Source organism: Drosophila santomea, chromosome 3R, assembly GCF_016746245.2.
Source record: "Drosophila santomea strain STO CAGO 1482 chromosome 3R, Prin_Dsan_1.1, whole genome shotgun sequence".
Taxonomy (NCBI): domain Eukaryota; kingdom Metazoa; phylum Arthropoda; class Insecta; order Diptera; family Drosophilidae; genus Drosophila; species Drosophila santomea.
Genome location: NC_053019.2, coordinates 15,947,827 through 15,971,535, shown reverse-complemented (window position 1 = coordinate 15,971,535; position 23,709 = coordinate 15,947,827). Strand labels below are relative to the sequence as shown.

General features: G+C 44.6%; 4 protein-coding genes across 5 annotated transcripts in view; 2 read left to right on the top strand and 2 right to left on the bottom strand.

Moving 5' to 3' along the window:
* Nucleotides 1–146: 146 nt before the first annotated feature.
* Nucleotides 147–1,887, top strand: LOC120454397 (protein HEXIM2). Of its 2 annotated transcripts, none has more exons than XM_039639648.2 (3): nucleotides 147–346; nucleotides 478–1,029; nucleotides 1,093–1,887. In XM_039639648.2, exons 1-3 carry the CDS (start codon nucleotides 292–294, stop codon nucleotides 1,551–1,553), a joined length of 1,068 nt encoding a protein of 355 aa, XP_039495582.1. In that variant the 5' UTR covers nucleotides 147–291; the 3' UTR covers nucleotides 1,554–1,887. The 2 variants fall into 2 exon arrangements, with proteins under 2 accessions (XP_039495582.1, XP_039495583.1); XM_039639649.2 differs by having other exon boundaries at nucleotides 148–313.
* A 6-nt stretch (nucleotides 1,888–1,893) lies between these two features.
* On the bottom strand, nucleotides 1,894–3,955 carry LOC120454396 (cell cycle checkpoint protein RAD17). The gene is made up of 4 exons (XM_039639647.1): nucleotides 3,803–3,955; nucleotides 3,070–3,746; nucleotides 2,537–2,997; nucleotides 1,894–2,479 (listed from the first exon to the last, which is right to left on the bottom strand). Exons 1-4 carry the CDS (start codon nucleotides 3,815–3,817, stop codon nucleotides 2,019–2,021), a joined length of 1,614 nt encoding a protein of 537 aa, XP_039495581.1. The 5' UTR covers nucleotides 3,818–3,955; the 3' UTR covers nucleotides 1,894–2,018.
* Nucleotides 3,956–4,158: 203 nt separating this feature from the next.
* LOC120454398 (histone H1-I) lies at nucleotides 4,159–5,608 on the top strand. The gene is made up of 2 exons (XM_039639650.1): nucleotides 4,159–4,966; nucleotides 5,171–5,608. The coding sequence occupies exons 1-2, from the start codon at nucleotides 4,277–4,279 to the stop codon at nucleotides 5,531–5,533; spliced, it is 1,053 nt and encodes a 350-aa protein (XP_039495584.1). The 5' UTR covers nucleotides 4,159–4,276; the 3' UTR covers nucleotides 5,534–5,608.
* Nucleotides 5,609–5,977: 369 nt separating this feature from the next.
* Nucleotides 5,978–23,709, bottom strand: part of LOC120454395 (disintegrin and metalloproteinase domain-containing protein 12) — a 32,921-nt gene continuing 15,189 nt past the window's right edge. The window contains exons 2-8 of the mRNA XM_039639646.1: nucleotides 13,270–13,370; nucleotides 12,451–12,645; nucleotides 12,202–12,353; nucleotides 11,348–11,690; nucleotides 9,912–11,274; nucleotides 9,724–9,853; nucleotides 5,978–8,456 (exon numbers count right to left, since the gene is read on the bottom strand). Coding sequence (XP_039495580.1) covers nucleotides 6,677–8,456; nucleotides 9,724–9,853; nucleotides 9,912–11,274; nucleotides 11,348–11,690; nucleotides 12,202–12,353; nucleotides 12,451–12,645; nucleotides 13,270–13,370 — 4,064 coding nt within the window. The 3' untranslated portion in view covers nucleotides 5,978–6,676. The remainder of the gene's footprint in view (nucleotides 8,457–9,723; nucleotides 9,854–9,911; nucleotides 11,275–11,347; nucleotides 11,691–12,201; nucleotides 12,354–12,450; nucleotides 12,646–13,269; nucleotides 13,371–23,709) is intronic.

Here is a 23,709-nt window from a genome sequence, read left to right as displayed (position 1 = left end):
TTAATTCAAACCTAAGAATGTAGGTTAAAAAAAAGGGGAAAATATGATTTAACATATGCAGTTGGTATTAATTATTTTAAAATTGGCGCCCATTATTATTCAATGTGGTATTTTCGGTCGCGTTAGGCGCAGAACTTTTGGTAGGAGTCCGGTGTTAGCAGCTGGTTACACTTCAATCGAGTTTTAGGTCGCTAGAATAAAATTCGCGAACTAACAAATTGGCAACAAATTTCCAGTTGGCGCCCAAAGTGTTAAAAAAGTGCTAAGTTAATCAGTTATTGTGTTGGCAACATGGCAGAAGCTGTAAAAAATGGTAAAAATCGTCACTCGGGGAGCGCTGAAAAAGGCAAGCGACAAATGGCGACTGTCTTATTGGATTGTTTTTTTTTCTCTCCTCTGCCATTGCATTTGGCAGAGTTGCATTTTCGAGTTTTTTTTGCGGTTTTCATTTGAATTTGGTCTTCTGGCTCCTTTCAGAAAGTGGCTCCCAACAGCGGCCTTTGGATGGCGGCGGGGGAGGGGGTGGTGGCAGTGGAGGGGGCGGCGCGGGAATGCCCAAGAGAAAACATCGCCGGGGAAAGAAGTCCAAGATGCTGCCCAAGAAAACCAAGAACCATTATCCGCAGTGGAAACTCGATATGCCCACCGGTGCGGGTGCAACGCTGGAGGGGAATCAACGACAGAATAGCAGAACCAAGCTGGTTCGTTCGCGGTCCTTGCTCGTTCCGTACAACACCAACCGCTTCCTCATGGAGGAGCACATGTCGGAGCTGCACAAAGACGACTCCGACGACAATTGTTTTGGTTCGCAGACCGAGGACCAAGTGCTCTTCCTTTCCAAGGAGTTCTCCGATGTCTACGAGCGGGCGCGACTGGAACGTCTCGAGACGATGAGCAAGCAGGAGCTCATCCAGGAGTGCTTGCAGATCGAAGATCGGTACTCAAAGGCCCAGAACATGTCCAAGGAGTTTGGAGCCAAGTTACGAGCGCAGGACGATAAGCTACGCCAGCTGACGAGGGAGAATCAATGTAAGCAATAATAATTTGAAAAACAAGAATTCGTAAATTAATAATGTGTACCTCTTTTTCCAGTTCTGCGCTCCCACTTCTTGCGCTCGTGTTCCTCGACAGCTGGACCAGCAGCAGCTGCAGCGGCCGCAGCTTCCCCGCCCTCGGCGGTGGCGCCCACGCCCAGTTCCGCTTGCGAGCTGCAGGCCAGACAACAGCCGCCCCAGCAGCCACAACCCACACCCATGGACTCCTCCAGCGAGGACAGCGAGAGCGACAGCAGCAGCACCACGTCGAGCACCACATCCAGTACTTCCTCGAGCAGCAGCGATGGCCACGAAATGGGCGTGGCCGGCCTGAACATCGCCAATGGGCATGCCGAGCGGCATGAGAGGAGTCGTACCCGATCGAGATCTAGATCACCAATCCACCTGAATGGCCATGCCAACGAGGAGGAGCGTCAGCGCCTGCTAGACGGAAATCAAATGGACGAGGACGACAACTCCAGCGATGTACCCAGACCGGGTGATGCAGTTGTCAAATAGGATGGAGTATGTCACTCCGCCCCGTGTAAATAAAAGACTCAATTGTGGTAGAATGTGGCGACAAATGGACAAAAACCTTGTTTAGTTTTTAAGTCATCTGTGGACGCCTCAATCGTGGGGAGTTCGTTTCAATCATCAGTTAGCTCATCAGAAAGCATTCATCATAAATCATTAGCATTACTTTATTATCTGCATACGACGCCTCCCAATTGTATTTTTGTTGGTCTGCATGGTGTATAGTTTGTTGCCTCGAAGCGTTGATTTTAATGGAATTTTGTATAATGAAAAGCCGATTTGTAGGTAAATAAAAAGTTAAAACCTGAATTGAAATAAATTATAGTTTTCCTTTTTGTTTTCAGTGGGATACACAGTAAATTTAATTTATATTATTGTTATTAACATATTTGGTCCTTTGGACATTTTTCTCTTCTTCAGGTTTAACATCGAATAAATAGTTTTGACTTACTAAAAGACTTGATTTGAGTCAGTGCTTTGGCTTGAATTAGTCTCCACGAGCTTGCCTGCTATTGACTTCACTAATGAGCAGTACTCCGTAGCGTAGAGCGTCCTGGAAATGCCCGCGTAACCTACACCAACCAGTCTTTGTTCCGCCAAAGTTGCCTGTGGCTTAATATCGATTCGCTTGGGTCCTCGAACTGGCATCCATCCGCTGACAGGCCACCTATTCGCTGTCATAACTCCTCTTATGGCAACGTTTAAGCCCATCACGGACAAGGTATCATCTCTATACTCATTGAGCATGCAATCTGATAGGCCCAAGTCATTTATGGCGACCACGACATCGTCGATTTCCTTGAAATGCGGCAGATAATTGGCATGTATAAAGTTTACGAAATTCCTGGGCTCTGTGTTGAAGGCTTCGGTTATTTCTTCTGGGCTGTGTAACATAGTTTTGTCCTCATTAACTAAAGAAAATCAAGAGTTAGATGTATTTGAAAAGAGTGATGTTAGATGTGACTTACACTTAGGATTTAGTACCCTCCCGAGTGCGTGCATCAGAGTAATTGATTCGTCTCTACCAATTGACTTCAAAGTACTCTGCATTTTCTTCTTCCGACCCTTGGCGGCTACACTGACATTTAACTGCTTGGTCGGCATGCTGGGAACTCCTTTTAATGAGCTGAGATGTAGATTAATTAGGGCATTTCTTATGTCGCCCTGGGCGCCTACAACTATTGACTCAACAACAGCGGTCGAAGGCACCTTGTAAGTAGCTTTGTTCTGCGGCTGCTGCATTACGGAACAGAAGGTTTTTATAGACTTTTGCATGATTGTGGATGCGATAGCATTGAAGCTGATATGCTCGATGCGATGTTTGGCCTTCAGTTGATCTGGAAAAAGGCGGTAGCTGATATTCAATCCTCGAGTTTTAGCATCGGCAACGATAAACACCAAGGGAGATTTGCCATAGGCGGTGTACTCACTGAAATGGATGAAAATTACATTAAGGGTTTATAGTTGGTGTGCAACTCCAAAGCCCACCGGTTTTACTTACTTTATTAACTCCTCAAAGTTGGCCTCCTTATCGCTGAGCAGCACGTTGGGAAAGTCCTCGACAAGAAGCAGTCTCTTATTCTGCGAGTCAAGCAGGGATTTGTATCGCGAGGCACGGAGCAGGAAGCTTTTAAATGCCTCTAGATGAGAGCCCACATAGGAGGTGCCACTATTTTGGTCACCCAAGGCGTTGATCACCTCACAATCGACAGGATTGATCCACTCCTGCAGCTGGTACCCGAACTCCTTGGCGAGGACTCGCAACGTGGCTGTTTTACCAGCACCTGTGGGTCCGGTAAGTAGGCACATTTGAGCCGGGAACTTCTTGCGCATAGCTTCGCAGTGACGCAGCCACTCGCGTAGTTCTCCGACCTTCTTGGGATGCACCGCCAAATCATCGCTGGTGGCTGGCTCAAAGCTTTCCATCCAGTTTTCTTTGACTTCCGGCGGTGGCCCAGTGATGTCCGCATCCTGGTCATCATCCATGGCCGTAAGATCCACCAATTCGGCGTCCGGAATCGGGGTTGGCATCGAGTTTATGCTTGGAGTTCTTGACCTCGACACTCTGGAGCTGCTCACATTGCTTGCACTTCTTGTACGCTTGGCGGGCGTGCTTTCCGAGGGAGTTGGAGTGGCGGTCAAGTTCATCTCGCTGAAGGCGCATCTCACCCAGGTTTTCTAAGCATTAGTTTATTGTTATTCAGTCTTAAAAACAGCAAATTCAAATTGTTTACCTTCCGTGCGCTCATTTTAAGAATTTCCTCTTCTTCTTCTTCGGCAGTGTTACCAGATGGAACACTGTTACTACTTCATGGAATAATCGATAAGTTTATCGAATGAGCGCGTTATTTAAACTGAGCTATTTGTTCTTTTAATATATATATATAGATATAGTTTTATTTGATTTATTAAAGTGTAAACAAAAACGCTTTAAACTTTTAATGCTGGATAAATAAAGTAGGCAAAGTATGGGAAAAACATATGTGAACTCTTTCATAAAAAACTGTACTGTTCTTACAAAATCCGATCAAAAAGCTTTTCAAAAGAACTTTTTGTCCCGTTTTTTCTGCGTTTTGAACGGCGTTGCAGCCATTGCATTTTATCATTGTTACTGCGAGTTGACTCGTTTCTTTAACCTTTTTCCGTGTTTTACATTTTGTTGAGTGTTTTCTTTTTATTTATGTTCAATTCAATTTGCAACTAATAACATGAAACTAAAGCTGCTTAATACCGATTATAGCTCGGACGATGAGAGCGAGGAGGAAATGCCAAATGATAATCCTGCGCCCGAAGAATCCGACATGGGTGAAGAAGAGGAGCTGACGGAGGAAGATGAGGAGATGGAGGAGAGGGAGGATCAGTCGGAGGGTGATGAGCCCGAGGTAAATAATCCCGGAGCTGATCGCCATCCCTATCCCACTCCGCCGCCCGATGCGGGCTCGAAAATGGTGCCCGCTGATCCTGAGAACCCCAAATCGATGGTCTTGAAACCAAAGGGTTCGCTCATATCCCTAGCTCTCATGGCCATCGGCAAGCTGGCGAGCAGATCGGGCTCTTCGGTTCAGGCCATTATGACATACCTTAAGGACAATGGTCAGGAATGGAAGGATCCCAAGAAAACCGCACGGCTCATGCATCGAGCTCTAAAATTGGCCGAATCCAACGGCGAAGTGGTGATGGTCAAGCGCTCCTTTAAACTCACCGATAAGCAGAAGAGCTCCTCCAAGGCTGTGGAGAAGATGAAGGCCAAGAAGCAGAAGGAGAAGGAGAAGAAAGCCAAGGCCGAGCAAATTCAAAAGGAGAAGATTCAGAAGAAGGAGGCGAAGGAGAAGATGAAGGAGAAGAAGAAGGCAGCCAAGGAAAAACCCAGCAAACCAACCGAGCGGAAAACAAAACAAGTATGTTGTTGATTCTAGAATCTATTTAAAAAATTTCAAATTTAAGAGATTTCAATTGATATTACACAAAAAATATATATCAGAAATAATCGTAAATGCAATAACAATTAAAATAGATTGGTTTGTTTAAACTCGCATATCATACTTGATGGAATATATAATTTACTAAAATTAAATTAATAGTAAACCGGTATTTACCCACAGGCTGGAAAAAAGAAGAAGACCGACGACGCATCCAAGAATAAGCCGCCATCATCCAAGGCAGCCTCATCCGCTGCCGCCCAGGCCATGCTGGAGACATCACAGATACCGAACACGGAAGCGGAAAAGAAGGCGGCCAAGCCCAAGATCAAGGCGGAACCCACCGAGGCGGGGAAAGCCAAAAAGCCACGAAAGTCCATTGGAACTCTGGCGCAGCCCAAGACACCCAGGCCGAAAGTGAAGGCGGTCAAGAAGCTGGTGGCTGGAAAGGGTGTCACCTCCGCACCGGAGCTCTCCGATATGGAGGCACAGGCCACGTCCACTCCGCAGATGGCTACCAAGGGAAAGCGCAAACGCAAAGTCTAGTAATAACTTGTATGTTTCTTAAGTAGATGTGAAATTTTGTTAAAATAAAATTAATAATTTCTAGTTCCAAAAAGAGTTAACAATATTTTAATTGTCCTTTTTGTAAAGTCATTTTAAGTTTCGGCAATGAATTGCCAACATTCTTCCAATATAGAAATTAAGTTATTAAACTTTTTAAATTTCTGTTATCCCGACGCCTTTCTATAAAGGTTCAACCTTCTTCCAAAAACACATTTTCTCATTTCAATTGAGTTAAACATATATTTTAACATAACTTCGGTTCTATACACATTTGATATTGTTCTTACATATGGGGTGTAACGTAATTCCTTGCAACATTGAGACAATTTTAACTGATTTCGCTACTGAATGACTCTTTTAATTACTTTTTCAATATTCCCAGCTATACAACACTTTTTACTTTGATTAATTCGAGGCGGCGAATTTGTTGTGACAATTTAACTTCTTTGGTTTTTATTTACAAAAGCATATTGCATATAAACATACATGTACATAAATACAGGGTATTACCGTAGAGTATAGTATAGATACAGATACATTTACGCAGCTATCGTTAGGGGCTAAAATAAAACTTCACATGCAGCGCTTAAACATTAACCATTGAGATACATACATACTTAGCACATGAGTTAAGCAACGCCTTACGTCTAACTAGTGGGGCATTGGTAAAGGAATGAATATCAAAGACGACGCAGTCGTAGTCAAAGTCAGTGCCAAATGAAATTAAATCGTAACTTAACTAAAACCTAAGTCAATTCCACGCAGGGTGGGTATTTAGACAGACCAAGAGCATAGTCAAGAATCACAAAGCGGCGGAGAATACAGGCTATAGTATTTTCTTACTTTCACACAAAGGCATTATTTTGAACAATTTAAGATTTCCTGATGCCTTGAATAAAATGGTGATCACTATGTGGTACGATAATATTTAAGAAACTTTGCTTTGCTATAACATGTCTAAACTATCAATGAACTATAATTACATTTTTAAAATTTGATAAGGATGAGATTTTCAGTTCTTATGAATCAACCGACACCCACTCATCCTACATTTTCCAATAAATATTTAATGCTATGCTCTGTGGTCAAGCCCTTCATGTGTTTCCCTTGGTGTTTCTTAGTCTACTTGCTCTGCTCGAATCGCTGTGTCAGCGATGCAATGTTGGACTTTACAGTGGGTGGCGTGGGCGCTGCTCCGCCAATGGCCCGCTTTCCCAGTACCCCACCCGCTCCTCCGCCGCTGAAGGACGGCTTTGCTGAGAGCGGTTTTGGCTTTTGAATGGTGGCCGATGGCGCTGTGGCCGACGCTCCAGCCGTTCCATTCGGCAGTGTTTTCGTTGTGCTCTTCATAAAGGATTTGGGACGGGCGGAATTGGCTACTCCGCTCATGCTGCCGCTGCTGCTCCGTTTGGCCAGCTGGACAACTGGCGCTGGCTGCGACTGAACGCTATTGCCCGCCGCCGGCTTGAAGCTGGACATGCTAGGCTGCGCCTGCGATTTGTCCGCCACAGTGGGCTTAACCCTAGCCACGGGCGCATTGGCTGGCGGCGGGCGATGATATGTGCTTGCAGATCCATTAGCTGCCTTCTCCTCCAGCACACTGCTCGCTGGCTTGGGTGGAGCAGGACGCTGGGGGCTTTTTGGGGGATCTGCGGGTGGTGGAGCTGCTACTGCTGCTGCTGCAGCAGCCACGGGCTTTCCTGAGTATATGGAATCCCCGTTAATCTTCTCCAGTTCATTCACTATTTCATTTAGCAATCCCATATCGCTGCCATTACTCGCCCTGTTGGCCACCAAATCGCTGCGCTTGAGGGTCTGTGCCGCTGGCGGAATCTCATCAATTACGGAGTAAATGTCGTCGTTCGAGGCTCTAACTTCGTTCTCCACAAATTCGCAGTCGTCATAGGTGTTCTCCACCGATCTCTGGGCAGTGGAAACCGGCCGCTGATAGCCCGATGAGCTGATGGAGTTGGTTTTCTTGACCACCACTGGCGGAGGCCTTGGCGGTGGCGACTTGGGTCTCGAGGCGCCATTGCTATTCACCTGACCACTTTTGGGGCGTGGCAGTCCCGGTGGAGAACGCATGGATCCAAAGCTCTGTAGTGAAGTCTTTTTGGTGGGCGAACGCATCGATTGTGCGCGTTTTACCAGATTCTGGGTTTCCTCCTCGCGCGGAGTGGTCTCCGAATCGGAATTGGACGATTCAGCTTGAGGAGCAGCGGGCACTGGCATAGGGGCGGAAATTTCCAGGGTTCGCAGACGCTCCCGATCGATGTAGGTCTTCTCTTTCAGTGGCGGTTTCTCCTCCTTTTTCAGAAACGAAGCAAATCGACGTATGGTACCATCTCGTTTAACATTAAGCTTGGGATCCGAGTGTAGAGGAACTGGGGGAGCAGATCGACTGGGCGAGAGATCCTCTGTGCCGTCCTTGAGTGGCACCATGCTTAGTGTACTAGAATCCAGTTTGGGTGGTGAGATTATCGGACGTGCCGTTGAGCCAGGATTGGGCGGTGGCAAGGCAGGCGCTGGCCTTACCCACGTGGCTTCCGGTTTTGGGGATGGGGGATGAATGGGAGCCGTTCCTGGCTTTACTGCTGGCGGTGGTGGTGCCATCCGTTGTGGTGCCTCCTGCTGCACAGTGGGCTGCACGAAGGCCACATTCGGTCCGCTGTAGTTGCTCGCTGGTGAAGTTGCATCGTTCAGCGGTCGCAGAGTGAAGCCATCGAATTTGCCAAATAGTCCAGCTGACGGTGTGGAGTCGCTTGGCGATTTTAATAGTGCCGAATCCATATCATCCGTACTGCTGGGCGTGGACTTCAACAATCCATTACTTGGCGGTGGCCCTGTGCCATTTTGATTGGTTCGCGTTGTGATGGGTTTGCTTCCACCCGACGATTTCAAGCTGCAAGGACAATCAAATATGGGGATTAATATGTGGAAATATGAGTAGGTACAGAGATTAAAGTTCAGTTGTGTAACATACCAAAAGAAAAACACGTGCATTAACCAAACACCAGTGCTAGAGATAGTAAAACATAGCGTGGAGGAAAGTAGACATACAAAAGCAAGACAAACATCAAGCCAACACCAAAAGTTAAAGCATCACATTTATTGCAGTAACATACATAGAGAATTGGGTAAACTAAAACTAGGAACAAATTCAAATTATGGACTATGTTAGTAGAAGGGATTGGGAATTATGGGTGGTATTAACACAAAAGTGCAAACGGGTATCGTGTTGAAATGAAAAGAGTTTTCTTCGGTTTTCCGAATTACCAGTATATCATTGCGGATTTTTAAAGGTTTCTTAAGTACTTTCTCTAGATCACGTATTTACTATTTTTGTGTTTGCTTTTTGCTGAATAAAGGAATATATACATGGATAATTTTTAGGGGTTAAAAAATATTTTGAATTGGAATATAATTATTTCCTTTTCATATATAAGACATGATAAAACTAATACAAAAAGGAAGCCTATCCTAATAATTTATGATCCGAAACACTAAACCTCTTTGGATTTCGAGGTCAATATGTATTCCTGAAAAATTCTGCAATGATATTGAAATGCCATGGGCCAAGCGCAAAGTCATGCAGTATTTTTGTGGCAGTGCAAGCGCTTTTCACTGTAGTTAATTGGTGGTTTTAGTATTTGGCGCACCTCGCGGGGTCGCTCTGTATGAACTGGGCGCCCTCGGTGAGTGCCAGTGGATTTGTGGTGGCATTTAGCCGCGGAGCTGTGATATCCAGCTTGCGTCTCAGTGTGCTGTTGTTCGTGTTGCTCTTGTCATTCTGGTTAAGTGACTCAGTGTTGTTGTTATTGGAGGTTGAGTGCGTGGAAGGCAGGAGAGCAATGGGTTTCGAGGTGGCCGCCTTTGGTCGCACCTCATGGGTGCTACGGCTTTTTGGCACGGAGGGCGGCTGAATGTTCAACTGATGCACTACATCTGGATTGGACTTGTGGCGCGGCAGAATGGCGTGTATGTTAGTAATGGTGGCCGGAGCCGTGTTAGTTACAACACCAGTTGCAAGCTGGCGATTGGTGTGGAGTGGCAGTGGAGGTGGTGCGGAGCGTGCAGGGGTCTGTTTTATAGCTAGTGTGGTGGAGATGCTGCTGTCGGGACTGGTGTCCTCTTTCGAGCCGCTGCTGAAGGAAGAGGTCGATACATACATATTGTCCGCCAGCTTTCCGCGCGTCAGCATTCCGTTCTTGTAGCAGTGATAGAGGAACCAGAAGATGGCCACCACGGGCAGCACAAAGAAGAACAGCACGTAAAGGAATCGCTTGAAGCCCACCGAACCTGCAAATATGGAAAGACATATGAAATCTGCGGATTTGAGGAACTTTAACAAACATACCATTTGGATCTGTGGCTGGTCCACTGTCCGGGGAACCTCCAGATCCCGCCTTCGAGCACGCTTCCCCGCCGAATCCAACATCACAGTGGCAGTGGCCGCGACTGTTGCAAATGCCATTGCCATTGCAATCCTCCGGACACGGCTTTCCCATGCCCGTCTGCCGAACCGTGGCCACCGGCAGGCATCGCTGATCCACACACATCTTATCGGTGCCGCATTTGGCTCCATTGGGCGTCAGGCCGGGATCGGTGGTCTGCAAGCCCAGATCCACCAAGGCAGTGCGACAGGCAACTATCTTGCGATCGTGACTGATATAGGAATGGGACAGCACAGCTGCCGATTCCATGCCGAATTCGAGGCGTTCGTTTAAGTGAATGCAGTGGAGCATTCCGCAATTGACATGCTGCTCCTCGCAGCGCAAGAAGGTCTTGTTCAGTCTATTGTAGCCGCAGTTTCCCAACCTAGTGCCCTCGGTGTTCTTGTTGTAGCAATGCTCCGAGTTATCACCCGTGGGTCCCCACAGCGTTCGACACTGATTGGAGTGGGATCGACAGGTGCCGTGGAAGCAGTAGGCCTGACCGCCGTCGCAGGGCTCCGTATCCCGCCGGAAGACATCCGCCGGACAGTACTCCGACTCCCCGGTGCAGTACTCCGGTAAATCGCACTCGTTTTCAGCTTCCCGACAGGAACTGCCCGCTATTTTGGGTCGACATGTGGTCAGATCGCAGCATTCTCCGGTGGCACAGGTGGCATTTTTGGAGTGCAACATGCAGGTCTGAGCATTGCAACAGGCATTCTCACAGTGCTCCGGCAATCCGCAATCGCACTGCTCGCCAGGCTCCACGAAGCCATTGCCGCAGGTCGGTGATTCGAACAACCTTTCCGGCTTGTTCCTCAGGCAGTAGTTCATGCCGCGCGAGAAGGCTATCGTGAGCTGATCAATGCTGCAGCTGCTCCAGTTAACTGGAATAAACGAGGTACTCGAGGCGGCCATCACACACTTCTCATCCCGACAATGACACTCCGGTGTATCGTGCTCCATGCCAAAGTTATGCCCCATCTCGTGGGCCATTGTGGTGGCCACCATTGCTGGATTGGGACTGTGCTGCATGCTCACGCCGCCGGAGTACTCGTACGTGCAGATGGGACCCTTCAGTGCCTTGCCCACCACACCGCCGGCGAAGTTCTCCTTGGTCAGCAGCTGGGCATTATCGTTGGGGTGATCCAGCACCAGTTTGGTGCTCCGGTAGTTCAAAAAATTTCGCAGTGTCACGTCGCCATCACTGGAGAACTCGATTTCATTGCTCTCGTTCCAGATCACCACGCCCACCAGGGCCACAAATATGTTCAAGGGGACATAGAGCTACACCATTGGATAAAAGACATTGATTAGTTTCACTTGATTATAGACGTATCTCCAATATAAGCATACTTACCGCATTGATAATGTTGGCAATGCCCTTGCAGTACTGGTGCACCTTCTTGGTGTTCTCTTGGAAATTTTTGTACACCTTGTTGTCCACAACGATGACCAGCTCCACGTAGCTGGAGTACTTGTTGGCATTGTAAGGCCCCCGGATCAATTGACTGCTATCGTCCGCCTGACGCCGCTTCCGGAGCAGGGTCCTCGTGAGTTCTCCGCCATCTAGGCGGAGTGGCAGTGATGGAATCCCTCCTCCAAGTCCGTTGTCCTCGTCAGCCTTTTCGTAGTCGTGACTGTGGTTGTCCCTGTGGCTATCATAGCCACAGGTGGCGTTCGTTGGATGCATGTCTGTCTGCCTGCGGAGACAAATAGAAGGTAATTTGATATTTCCGTGGCCAACAAAAGAAATTAATAACGGAAGTGACGGTGGCGCATAAACATAATGAATGAGTAGTAGGTTATTATGGGGGTTATGGTTACGAATTTCGCTCTGTTTATGGGCATTGGGTAAATATACCAGAAAAGGCAAATATTTGTGGCCCACAAATAGGTAAACATTTGGCCAGCAAACTTCAAAATACACATTCCCGACTGACCCCACATTTATAACCACCAGTGAGGCATATTTCGCCTGGGTCGAAGTGGGCACAAACACTCGATAAGATAAGCGCCGTTTGGAAAGGAGAATGCTGGCTTGATCGGTATCGTGAACTGGGGAAGAGGCACCATAAACTTCAACTAGGTAGTTATCATAAGGCGAACTCATCGAGAGTTCTGTATATGTAGGGTAAGAAATATATACTAGTTTACTCGGTCAAATTTAATGGTTATTCAACTATTGAATTCTTAGCTATTTTAACAACTCACCTCAGCAGATAGTGGTCATCCTGCAGTCGCCCCCTGCCGTCGACATGGGGATGGATGAAGTACGTCTGCCTGCCATCGAAAACGATGCCATCGAGAGCACCATCACAGGTGGAGAGCGCTACCACGGAATCTGGTTGACCACGAATGTGTCCCTGTGGTGGGAAAACCAAATAAGAAATCGCAAATATTAACCATAAGTTATATTTAGTATAAATTGAGCAATAAGGCAGGAGTTAGACTGTCACATACCTGATAATGGCATAGGTCAACCTCAGTCTTGGTGAAGGTGGTAACCACATGGCCAGGAGTGGCTCCTCGGCTGGCATTCTGGGACCGCAGGAAGTGGGAGTCCGGCAGGAGGCGATCGTTGCGCAGCAGGTCGATGGTAACCCGCTTGCCCTCGTGGGTGTAACTCAGGCTAATCTGCGGCGTGTGAAGGCCGTCCTGGAAGTCAGCAGAGGAGCAGGGAGATGACGTTAACAATTTTCCCATATTAAGCCATTTCGGTTGGCCATCCGCATTTATTACAATTTTGCATGCAAATTGTGGGCGTGACATTGTGCCGAGGTGCGAATGTGTGATGTCCTGTGCGCCGCGGGGGTCAGCTGAAATTCCAGGCTGCCACCCTTAACCCTTAACCCACCCACTCTCGTTGAAACTAATTAAAACGGGTTTGGCCTTTTTTCCAGCGCGCCCAGCGCAACTCCAAACATTTTTGGCCCCCAAGCATGAAATGAATTTCGCGCAAAAGTTTGCCGCTACTGAGGCGTTGTATTTAAGCGTTAACTCTGATTAACTCCCGATGGTAAATCCCATGAATTTTGAATGCCAAAAAGGTTTAAATTGCAGTGAACAGCAAAACATGTTGCTTTACACAATAAACACCAGTGCAAGTTAACTCAAGCGTTGTCTTTTAAGAGCTGCATGATTTATCTATGAACGCCTAATTTAATTCAGTTAGCACTACACATATATCTATTAATCTAGGCAGATAATTGGTATTGAATTTCTCATGATGATTTAATGCTGCATGTGGTGCATAATTTAGCAGTGTCCTTGGCTACTTACGGTGGCATCCAGTGTGGTTAGCAGGCTGCGCTTGGTGCGTCCATGTTGCACCTGCGGTCGTATCACAGTGTGAGTTGAGAACTCGTCGAGGACGGGGTGTGCTGCAATGGAGGAGGTGGAAGGGGGGAAAACATTCATTAGACTGATGTAAATGCTGTTAATTACAAAATACTTTGGCCGCACCCCAAGAGCCTCCCCTTTCCCTCGTCAAGACCCATTTTCAGGTGGAACAATGGTGTGCGGTGTATCTAATAGGCTTAAAGTCAACGCCGCCAGGCATCCAAAACACTGACAACTTGAGCCCAAAACTAAGGCGAAGCGAATGCGCTGCTCTGATAATCATTTAGCATGTTGCCGGCCATGTTGAGATACTCTGATAAGACGACGACGATGACGACGACGAGCATCAGTCATCGTGCTCTTGGGCCTTTAGTTCATTCAGGCCAGGGGCAGTGCTAAAATTAGCAAGTTCATAAATAATAATATATATAGTAGATACGGGCCAGACTTTTGGACAAGCACAGAAACACGTCTAATTAATGCAAGCCGGCAGACAGCGCAGATGTCTGACAACCCTGGTATGTATCTCGCAGATACAGATACACAGATACGCTTAGCAATTGCATGCAGGGCGAAACACAGTCGCGGTCAGCCTGATAGCATTTGCTATGAATATAGCACACCAAAAAACATATATGTAAATCAAGATGTGATTTTAACAGACATCTAAACTTTGTACAAAAAACTTTCGAATAGTTAAGATCATCACTTCCAGAATGCGAACAAGTGTAGTGCATCTAAAAAGGAATCTTCTAAGTTTTTACATCGAAGAACTTTTAATTAGCAGTGCTATACTCGTAGTTTTTCCCCATCATGGCGCACAAGTTTGTACAAGTTGAAAATTGGACACGCAGACCCCATAAGCGAAATCACTCGACTCCTGAGGCCAACACGAGAAAACAATAAACCGAGCAGACCAAGTTACCCCGCTTCTTTCTTCTTTCTCCCCCCCAGAAGAACTCTTCAATTTTTCAGCTGCTGCAAAGTCACTTCGCCCCTTTTTTTCATGCTCAAAACTCACTTTCCAGCGCCAAATGTCACACGCGTCAGAGGTTTTTGTTTTACACGACGCAACGCGTCACAAAATTCAGAAAGTACCAACTGGGGAGAGAAAAACAACCAGAATTCGCTGTTTTTATTTTTACCACGTCCGACGTTTAACGCAAAATCATGAAGAGGCTGCCAAGTTATTGAGAGTGGGTTATAAATACAAATACATTATTTAGCAGATTGTTTATGGCCTGTGTAGTAGTGGGAAATAGTTTTCCTTATTCGCATGCTTTTCATTTGCTAAAATCAGTGGGGGTCAACGAAGAAACTAAAGAAGATGATCTATAGATTGAAAGACAAAAACTATAATTTGAAGTTCATATTCTCGTGGTTTAGTTGAAATGAACAGAATTTCTAAACCGAGAGTATTCACCTAATAAGTAGCCAACAATATATTGGCTTTAACCCATTTGGAAGGGATTATAAATAACAAAGTGATAGGGGGCATTTTAAGGAGACAGAATTTATGGGGTGAAAGCTTCCGAAAAAGTTGAAAATTCATGGACATTAAGGTTCACCATTCTATATATAGCTGATTGATTGATGGATCGCACGCGTTAGCATATAAAACAAAGTGGAATGGAGTCCTTTTGTAATAAACGGATTAAGTATAAGTACAGATTTGCCATTCAATAGGCACGAGATGAATGTGGTTTGCACATATGAATGGAAGGTATTTGATTATCTGAATATTTTAGGTGCAAATTGAAGTCCAAATGGAATTCTGAGAAAATCTGAATGTGTGGAATTTAATTTCCTGGGGTGTGACCGGCAAATGGGTGGGTGCTGAGACTACTTAATGGGTGAGACATCATAAAACAGAACTAATGACTGCCAGACTAATGAAAACTGCCTTTGACCCAAATGTATCCCTTCCCCAGGCATCTGCTAGATGTATCGCCATATGGAAACGGGGGAGCTTGGTGGTATTTCTGGCTTATTGTTTACGGAAAACAATTAACCCAAAGTAAACTTGAGTGATTGATTGGCTCAAATGACTAATGAGTAGTTTGGCCAGGCCCCTTCTATGCATCAATAAGTTTTTCCGGCTCATGTGAATGTGGATGTGGATATGGGCTAACTGCCTTTTTGCGGCAGTTCGACTTTCTTCGAGCTGTAAAAGTATCTACAAGTGGGTGTCGGGTTTCTCAGCTGATAAGCAGCTGCCAAAACGAATGCGATAAGGATGCACATGAATGCAGCAGAATGCGCAAGAATGCATGTCTGCTGGCAATCCGAGAATTTAGGACAACACATCGACTTGGCACCAGATTGTTGGGCAAATGGCGCCAGGAGGCGCCTCAAGGACTCAAGGACTCTCGTCCTGCAACACTCCGTCGAGTGGAAACTCATTAAAACTGGAACACAACAGAAGCACCCACGCACAGATAGCTCTCGGCTGACGGATCAGTTCAGAGACAGTGCACTTGGAGAAATGTGAAATACTATTTTACAAACATGTCATTGATTTCACTCAACTTGGAATTCATTTTTGCATAATTCAGATAGCCTGTTAAATAGATTTATAATTTCTTATTTTCTAAATCCAATGTTTTGATGTACACTGCAGCATTAGGTGTATTTTCTGCCAGTGCACAACTGGTAAATTATCACACACTGCGAGTCAAGTCAAGTCGCAGTCTTGAGCCCGCGGCAAACATATGGCAGGAACATAAGGGTTCCTAAGCGAGGGTAAACCCGACCGTTCAGTTCATCCGTCAATCATCGCACGGGTCATGAATCGCGTGATGATGGATTCCGCCGGCTAAAATGAGGAACAAATTACAACCCGATGCCGATGCTTCCCTTTGTTTTTATTTTCATTTGACGAACTCATGTCGTCGCGTACTTTGATGTGCCACATATATGCCGATGGATGATGAGGTAAGGATGCTGGGCAAGGATGCTGGATGTTTGGGTTGGATATTTCTCAGCCAGAAACTGTGTGTATTTGTTGGTTTGATTCTCCCACCGAGGGGGGGAAAAATGCAGAGAAAGCCCGCAGGCTTGAAACTGATTTTGAATTGGGCTCTCACATTTAATTTTATATCTTCTCTGCATTTGTCACTTGTCAACCCCCAAAAGGGGAAAAATAGCAGCAATGGGAGGGGTTAATAAATAAATATGTGCCCTAACTCTCAATCTCCTAACTCGTCGCCCATCGCCATATAACAATCAACGGAGGCTACAAAAAATAAATTTATTAATAACTGCTGGCGTGCCATAAAAAAGCATACAAAATATGAAATGAATGGATAAATGGAATGGATGAAGCCTTTAGTTTTTACAGTGAACTTCACATTGAATTTCGAATCTAATGGGAGGAACGAAAATGAAAAGCATTTCCATTTCTAACCATTTGAATGATGAAAAATGTGAAACCTTCTCAAGTGGCCGTTGGCCCATTGCATTCTTCAATTCTTCAATTATAGCCCGAGGCATTTAAATATTATAAATTATGACTGCCGGGGGCCCCCGAGAAGATATGCCAAACTCAATTTGGGCAAAGTTCCCTGGGATGCCATCGTAAAACTTCCAACACTTTAGCGGGGCCCCCAAAAATGAAATAAAAAAAAAAATATATATATTAATAGAATCTCGCTGCCATAAACAGATTAGTGCAGTCAGGGAGGGGCGTGGCCGATGTGGGCGGCGATTTCCACTTCGAAAGAAGGCGAAGGCAAAGAGGCATTGCTACCAACACAAAAATCGAACCGAATCGAATCGAATGTGTGGCTAATTGATAAACAAGGCGAGGAGACAGACGATGACGTCGACTGGGGTTTGGGTAGTGAGTATATGGGATTGGGTATTGGGTATTGAAGATACGGATTCCGATTTGGGGACTTGACTTCGATTTTTGGGCTGTGAACTGCAGCCGAATACAAATTGGAAATGCATACGTACGTTTTTCACTCTTTCCCCCAACGAAAACAAAAATGCGTTTACTGCCCCGCCTCAAGTGTAATTGAATAATAAAAGAAAATGCAATTGTTTTTTGGTGCACAAACGAAATTAAATGTTGTAGAAATTCAAAACAAACTCCCCGACAAATAGAAAGAAACAAATTCAATTGCAGGCAAGACGACACGCACACACACACACTCATCACAATTTAATTAAATTGTTTGCCTCCTAAAAAGGGGGGTTCCAAATTGAAAACAAAAAAAAACATTTAGCCGTGGCATCAATGAAAGCGTGTTTAAAGAAAACTTTTAAGAAGGAAATTTAAATTATTCATGTGTATTTTATTGACATGTTTATGAGTTTGGGAACTATAAAGCATTTCGTTTATATCTTTGATGTACAAATCAGAGGAAGCAACGATTCAAGTGACATAAAAAAGTAATGAAACTAAATAAAACAGATGAGAGCATTAAAAGTTTTTATAATGATATTGATATTAAAAATGCAAAGGCGTAATGTTGATATCACAATACCCTTACATTTCAGTCAGAAGTTAGCAACGCAGTGATTTTTGATTAGTAATAACAACACTTTCTTGCTTCCTTTTCTTTCCTAAAACAAAAGTTTGCTGGTTGGTATATCTTCGGCTCGAAGTCTTAATGAGACAATTAAGCCATCAGCCACCTACTGAGCAGCACATTATGAGTGCGAATCATCGTTTATACACCCATCTACCAAATGGGCCAAATCCGAAAGCAAATCTCTCTTCGCCGCTGAAAACGGTAGCCCGCCAAACGCCTTTCACCTCCATTTCCAACTGACAAAAGGCCGCAAAATTCTGTGCCCAGTCAACAAATGCAACAAGCCACGCAATCTGAAAGCCAACATCGAACACGAACACGAACATCGCCTGAATCTGGGTTAAATGCAAAAAATGCGCATGCGCAACACCGAAAGCCCCCAAATGGCAGATAAGCATCGGTGATTCGGGTTCCATATGGATGTACTTGCACCTCCTCACTGTCACACCATCAGCTTTAAATGAACTGGGATTAGTGAAGTCTTCTACTTTGTTTCATGCCAATTGCTTTAGTAATTTCTTGAGCATCTAATAGCAAGATCTTTGCATTTTTCTCACGTCTCACCTGATGGATTTCAGTGCAGGTGAGCCTTCCATCGAGACATAACTTAGACAGTCGGCTTCCTCTTCATATTTCTTAGAGGAATAAATTGTATTTTGAAAATAATTCGAAATATGAAAAACCTGTTTTCAGAACCAGCGTTTATCTCTATTCAACGAGAAACAACATTGTATTAAGGGTTTTTGAAGGGCAACCACTTTATGTACTTATGCATGCTTTTTATAAATTTTGTAATATATATTACATTTTATACATATAGTAGAGTGTATACTCTTATTTTGGCCTAACTCCCACGCTGATTTTAGCATAATTTATAAGCAAGCACACATGAATCCTGTCAAAGTTCAATTCGCGGCTGCCTGGACGCGGACTGTAGCTAGTTCCTGCGCCTTTGGCATGTATGAGGGCACCTTCTGAATTATTTATAAGCTGCCCTCGCCCCCACACACTCTACACTCTACACACTACAAACTGCATCCCCTCGCCAGGCACTTGAGTATAAATAAAACTTTAGCCCGGGCACGAAACCAAATGAAATGAAAACAACCAACTGCAGACACGACTGGGTGGGCAGCCAAGGAGTCGAGGAAACGGAATCAGAAATCAAATTGTAACTTGAGTGCGCGCGGCTCAGGAAAAGGACAATGGAGGTGGTAACCTGGATGGGGGTTCGAGCCAGAACAGGCCACAAAAGCCGCTTTGTTCGAGTTGGTTTTACGTTTTATTCCATATCCCATAGCCCATTGCCGGGCTTTTCATTCCGGGGCGTGAAAGCACTTGAGCAACTGACAATCGCCGGAGAAGGCAGAAGTGGGCTTGGCCTGGCTCGTCTCGTCTCGTCTCAGCGGCACTCAGGCAAATGAAGTAGAAGGATTCTCGATCTCGACATGTCCGCTGTCGGATTTAGGTAAAAATGGGGGAGACATAAGAGGAAAATAAGGCGCCAGACAGGTAGATCCCGCATCCGATCAATTTAAACAAAGGTGGGGCTCTTCGTTTGCCCATCATCCCCATGACTTTCAGTTTCGTGTTCTTTTATTTATTTTTTTTGGAAATCTGTGTGGTCCAGTTGAGCATCGGCCACCTGTCAGTCCGCGAGGAGAACTCAACTTGATTATGCTGGCTTAGGACCAAGATTCCTTCATTAGAAAGCCATAAAACCATCGCGACATCGATGAAGACATCTGCATAGGAAATCTAAAGACTCCCCGAGGAACTTTCTTGAGTCTACTTTCTATAAATAATCTCGGAGGCCCCAGCTGTATGTCTGCGTTATTTTTGTTGCACTTTCGATGCAGTTTGTTTCTTTATTCTTTTCCTGTTTTTTCTGCTTTTTTTTTGTTTTTGGTTTTTCCCCCTCCTTTGGCGGAAATTAATTGCCTACAGGATTCGACTGGCGTTGTGCATAAATTATACTCTCAATGCAGCCATTTGTATAAATCAATAGCCACGTACTTGCTGACAGGCTGAAGGAAACACTAAAGATCTCGGCTGCACAGCCGTGACCCTATTTTTATGTACGCCACTGTGCCGCCATACGTTCAGTGGGTTAAAAGAAGCTGTCGTGTTGTGGTGGCAACAAATTTGAGTTTGATTGGATTAGAAAAGCCCAATATCAACAAATGCACGAGTGCTTGAAAATTTGAGATGTGCGCTTGGCATTATTGGCGAAAACGTGCAAATTTGTAGTTCTGTAAATTACAACATACAAGTACAAGTACAACATTTTGTATCAAAATGAATAATTATATACGTGATAGTATTATTATTTACATATTTCTGAATGTAATGTTCAATACCATTGGACTTTGTAACTCGAAATAAAATTCCGATTCTTATTCTCGGTTCTGATGATGTGTGGCTACCTTTTCATTGAGTTTCGTTTTCATTTTCCCATCAACGTTGCTGGCCTGTCAATCTATAAAAGCCAATTATTTCTGCACATCACTGGCCTAAATCAGTTGCACTCTCGGCTTTTCACATTTTCTTGCCAAGCGGAAAACTGCCTAGGTGAAAATTTCACAACAATAGACAAATAAACTCAGCTCACTGCATTAATCTGTATTCTGTATATTCTGTACATTCTGTATTGTGCAAATTCATGGAGGCATCTGTGCGTCCGTTGCCGATTTAGATAAATATCATAAGTCTTTGCTGCACCTGCCATCTGCCTTTCTCCATGGCTCGGGGTCAAACAATAGCCTGACGGGTGGTCAGATCCATTTCGGCCAGGTCAGCACGGAATCTGTGCAAAATCTAATAGAACAAAGCAAATGATTTCGAGTGCGGCACAACGGGCGGTGGTGGAACCTTCGCTTCGAGACACTTCAATGACAAGGACTTCCATTCTTCCGTCCTGCCCTCCATTTCTCCCGAGGACTTCTAAGTTGCGCTGCAGCTGGAACCAAGGTCAAGGACTTGGGCAATTAACACCCTGAGCGATGGCGGGTGGCATTTAGCACACAAACACAAGCACCAGCACCCAGGCGGTATTTTTCACAATTTTCCAGAGATTTGGCAAGTGTCTGCGAAGGTGAGGACCTCCCACGGCTCGAGAATACCTTCCTTGACTTGCCCAGCACGCCACCTGCTGCTGCTTAGGAGGATCTACGGAAAGGCCCACAGCGAAAGTGACAAGTGACCCATATGCACTTGGCCAAAAGACGGCGCAAATTAACTTGAAAGGAACCTTCGTTCATCTTTGTAATGTGAATTGCATGGCACTGCTTCTTGCACTTAAAATAAATAATCGTTTTTCTAGGAAAAGCCTGGAAGTTGTGAGGCAATAAACTATTTGCGACAGTGTATGTCCAAGGGCCCATTCAAAGCGATTGCAGGTAGACAACACCTTTGGCTAATCCGTGAAATTTCACACCCGCTGTGGTTGATTCTCATCAGGATCAGGCATCCTGTCAGGATCGACATTCCTGCCTACTCACTTTGGTTATTTGGCAAAGGATTCCAATATTTCCCATACCCTCAAATCCACTCCTTAGCCCAACAGCTTATTTGTATTCTCTGGAGTTTCCTTATCTCTGCGCACAGTTTGTTTAAGCATTAAAATTGTCAACTGTGTTGTTCTATACCAGACTGACTATACCCGACTTTTATGCCCGACTCGTAGTAAAGCAGCCAACAAACCCATCGCAGGTGTGGGTCATTCCCGCTGATAAGGCCAACACTATCACAACCAACGGCCAAAGGAGCAACAAAGAGCGAGGAGGGAAATGCAACTTGGTTTATGGCGCAGATATCACCCACTGTTAAGTCGTAAAAATGCGGAGAAATGGGCGGCAATTAAGCGGTGGACAAAAGGTCAACAAGTCGATTACAAGTTTGCCGTAATTGGAAATTGATACTAAGTCAACAGTTGTACGGGTTTTTGGTCTCAACTTGTGTCTTCAAGGCATTTCTAAAGTATTTGGATTACTGATTCTTAAATAATATTGTACATTTTGTGTTTTTGTTTTCAAGAATGAAAGTAATAAAAAATCGATGAACAGATGTCATAACACATTGTGCCCGATCACTTTGCTTCCTGGTTGCACCTCTTTGTCTCGTTTGATTTATCCCATCGCAGTTTGCGATTCTTATCTCTATTATTTATATTTTTTATAAAGCAATATATGTACTATAGTATATGCAAAATGTCAGATTTACAATATTTACAGCTGTCGTTGGGTTGAGTATACAGGAAATAAAGTGATTGACTAAAATCTTTAGCAACATTATAACGACAAGGCAGCAGCTGATGATCATGATGATGTTGCTGACCGACTGACAGAGTAAAATAAATCTCAATTGCGCTGTTTCGTCAGTGCATTGTACAAGTATATATACAAGTACATACACTTTTTTAATGCAAAACAACAATGGTCAGCAGTTTGATTTATATCAGCTGGCGCCAAGCTCAATGACAGCCACCGAGCGAATAATTCAAAGATTCAGCTACATTTTAAAGTCTTGGCAACATTTTGCTTTGTTTACAAAGAGCCAATAAAATGAACTTATTTATTGAGTCCATTAATAGCAGGTAAACAAATAAGCCCATTGAGCAGGGTATGTATTTCACATCAGTGAATGAGCTAAGGGTACTTTTTAATTGAATACTATTTGTTTTGATATTTTTGCATTGCAAGAAAATTCTAATAAATAGATTTTGTTTGCTTTTCCTTTTCTTTTTTTTTTTTGGGTATTTCCCTGCATTTATTTATCTATCATCTGTTTGTGTACATATGCGGTTTTCTCTCTTTCTGTAACTTTTTATTCGGTTTTTTCATTTCTTCATTTTTAGCAGCAACTTTACGCACAGTGCGAGGAGAGAAAATGGCACATAAACATCGTTCTGTGCTGGCCATTTTAGGAATGCAATGCTCCCAGCCATGGCCATTACATTGTAGGAGTGCTGGCCAACTGTATGTAGTATGTGTAAAAGAACTTGGCTGGCAGAAAGTAAACGCTGGCTACTTCTGCTGATTGCCAGCCAGCCAGCCAGCACTTCCAATTGCAGCTCGCATTTGGACCGGGCCAAAAAAGGAAATAAAATGCATGGGACAAGACGCTTCCTTTCATTTCTCTTCTTCTTTTTCAACTGTGGCCATAACGGATTTTTATGTGGTCAATGATCCTTGAGCAACGCACCCGGATTCCACGGAATTCCCTTTGTTTGCGGGCTGGTTTGCTGGGAACAAGAAATTGTTTGCATAAAAAGCGGAAGAAAGAAGGCGCACAAAACACAAGAAAGTGGGCGGGTTGTCAGGTTTTTGTGGGCGTGTCCGTCCGGTTGCACATTGCGAATTGCATTGAGAACTTAACCATTGTCCTGTGGATCAATGTTTCTAAGGATTCTATCCTTTTGACTCATACTGCTGGTCTCTCGGCTCGGCACTTTCATGTTTTCCATGGTTTCATTACTCATTCGTTTATGGCTACTTGGTTTCAACCGGGAGTAATTATCATTAGTTTTCCACAGGCTCACCTAAAACTGGGTCACATCCGCAACCAAAAACCTTGGCAAAATGGCAGGTTATGTGCCAAACTTTTATGAAAACTAAGCGAACAAACAGTGGCGCATTTTTCTTTCACGCCATTTTCGTTTTGCAGGAAAAACTTTCACAGGCAAAAATAGAAGAAAAAAAATGCTTTACCATATAAAATAATATGTTTTGGCCACGAGTGAGCATGTCATTCCATTTTCGGCGCTAGCAATGTGTCAAATATTTCCAGTTCATTAAAATTTAGCCAACGACTTTGGGCCATTAACTCAAGTCTTAGCCTTGAC

Coding starts and splice junctions, on each gene's coding strand:
- LOC120454396 (XM_039639647.1), bottom strand. Junction 2,998..3,069: donor AACTTTGAGGAGTTAATAAA/GTAAGTAAAACC, acceptor CATCCATTTCAG/TGAGTACACCGCCTATGGCA. Junction 2,480..2,536: donor GAGGGTACTAAATCCTAAGT/GTAAGTCACATC, acceptor GATTTTCTTTAG/TTAATGAGGACAAAACTATG.
- LOC120454398 (XM_039639650.1), top strand. CDS start 4,277: ATGAAACTAAAGCTGCTTAATACCGATTATAGCTCGGACGATGAGAGC. Junction 4,967..5,170: donor CCGAGCGGAAAACAAAACAA/GTATGTTGTTGA, acceptor ATTTACCCACAG/GCTGGAAAAAAGAAGAAGAC.
- LOC120454397 (XM_039639648.2), top strand. CDS start 292: ATGGCAGAAGCTGTAAAAAATGGTAAAAATCGTCACTCGGGGAGCGCT. Junction 347..477: donor CTCGGGGAGCGCTGAAAAAG/GCAAGCGACAAA, acceptor GGCTCCTTTCAG/AAAGTGGCTCCCAACAGCGG. Junction 1,030..1,092: donor GCTGACGAGGGAGAATCAAT/GTAAGCAATAAT, acceptor CTCTTTTTCCAG/TTCTGCGCTCCCACTTCTTG.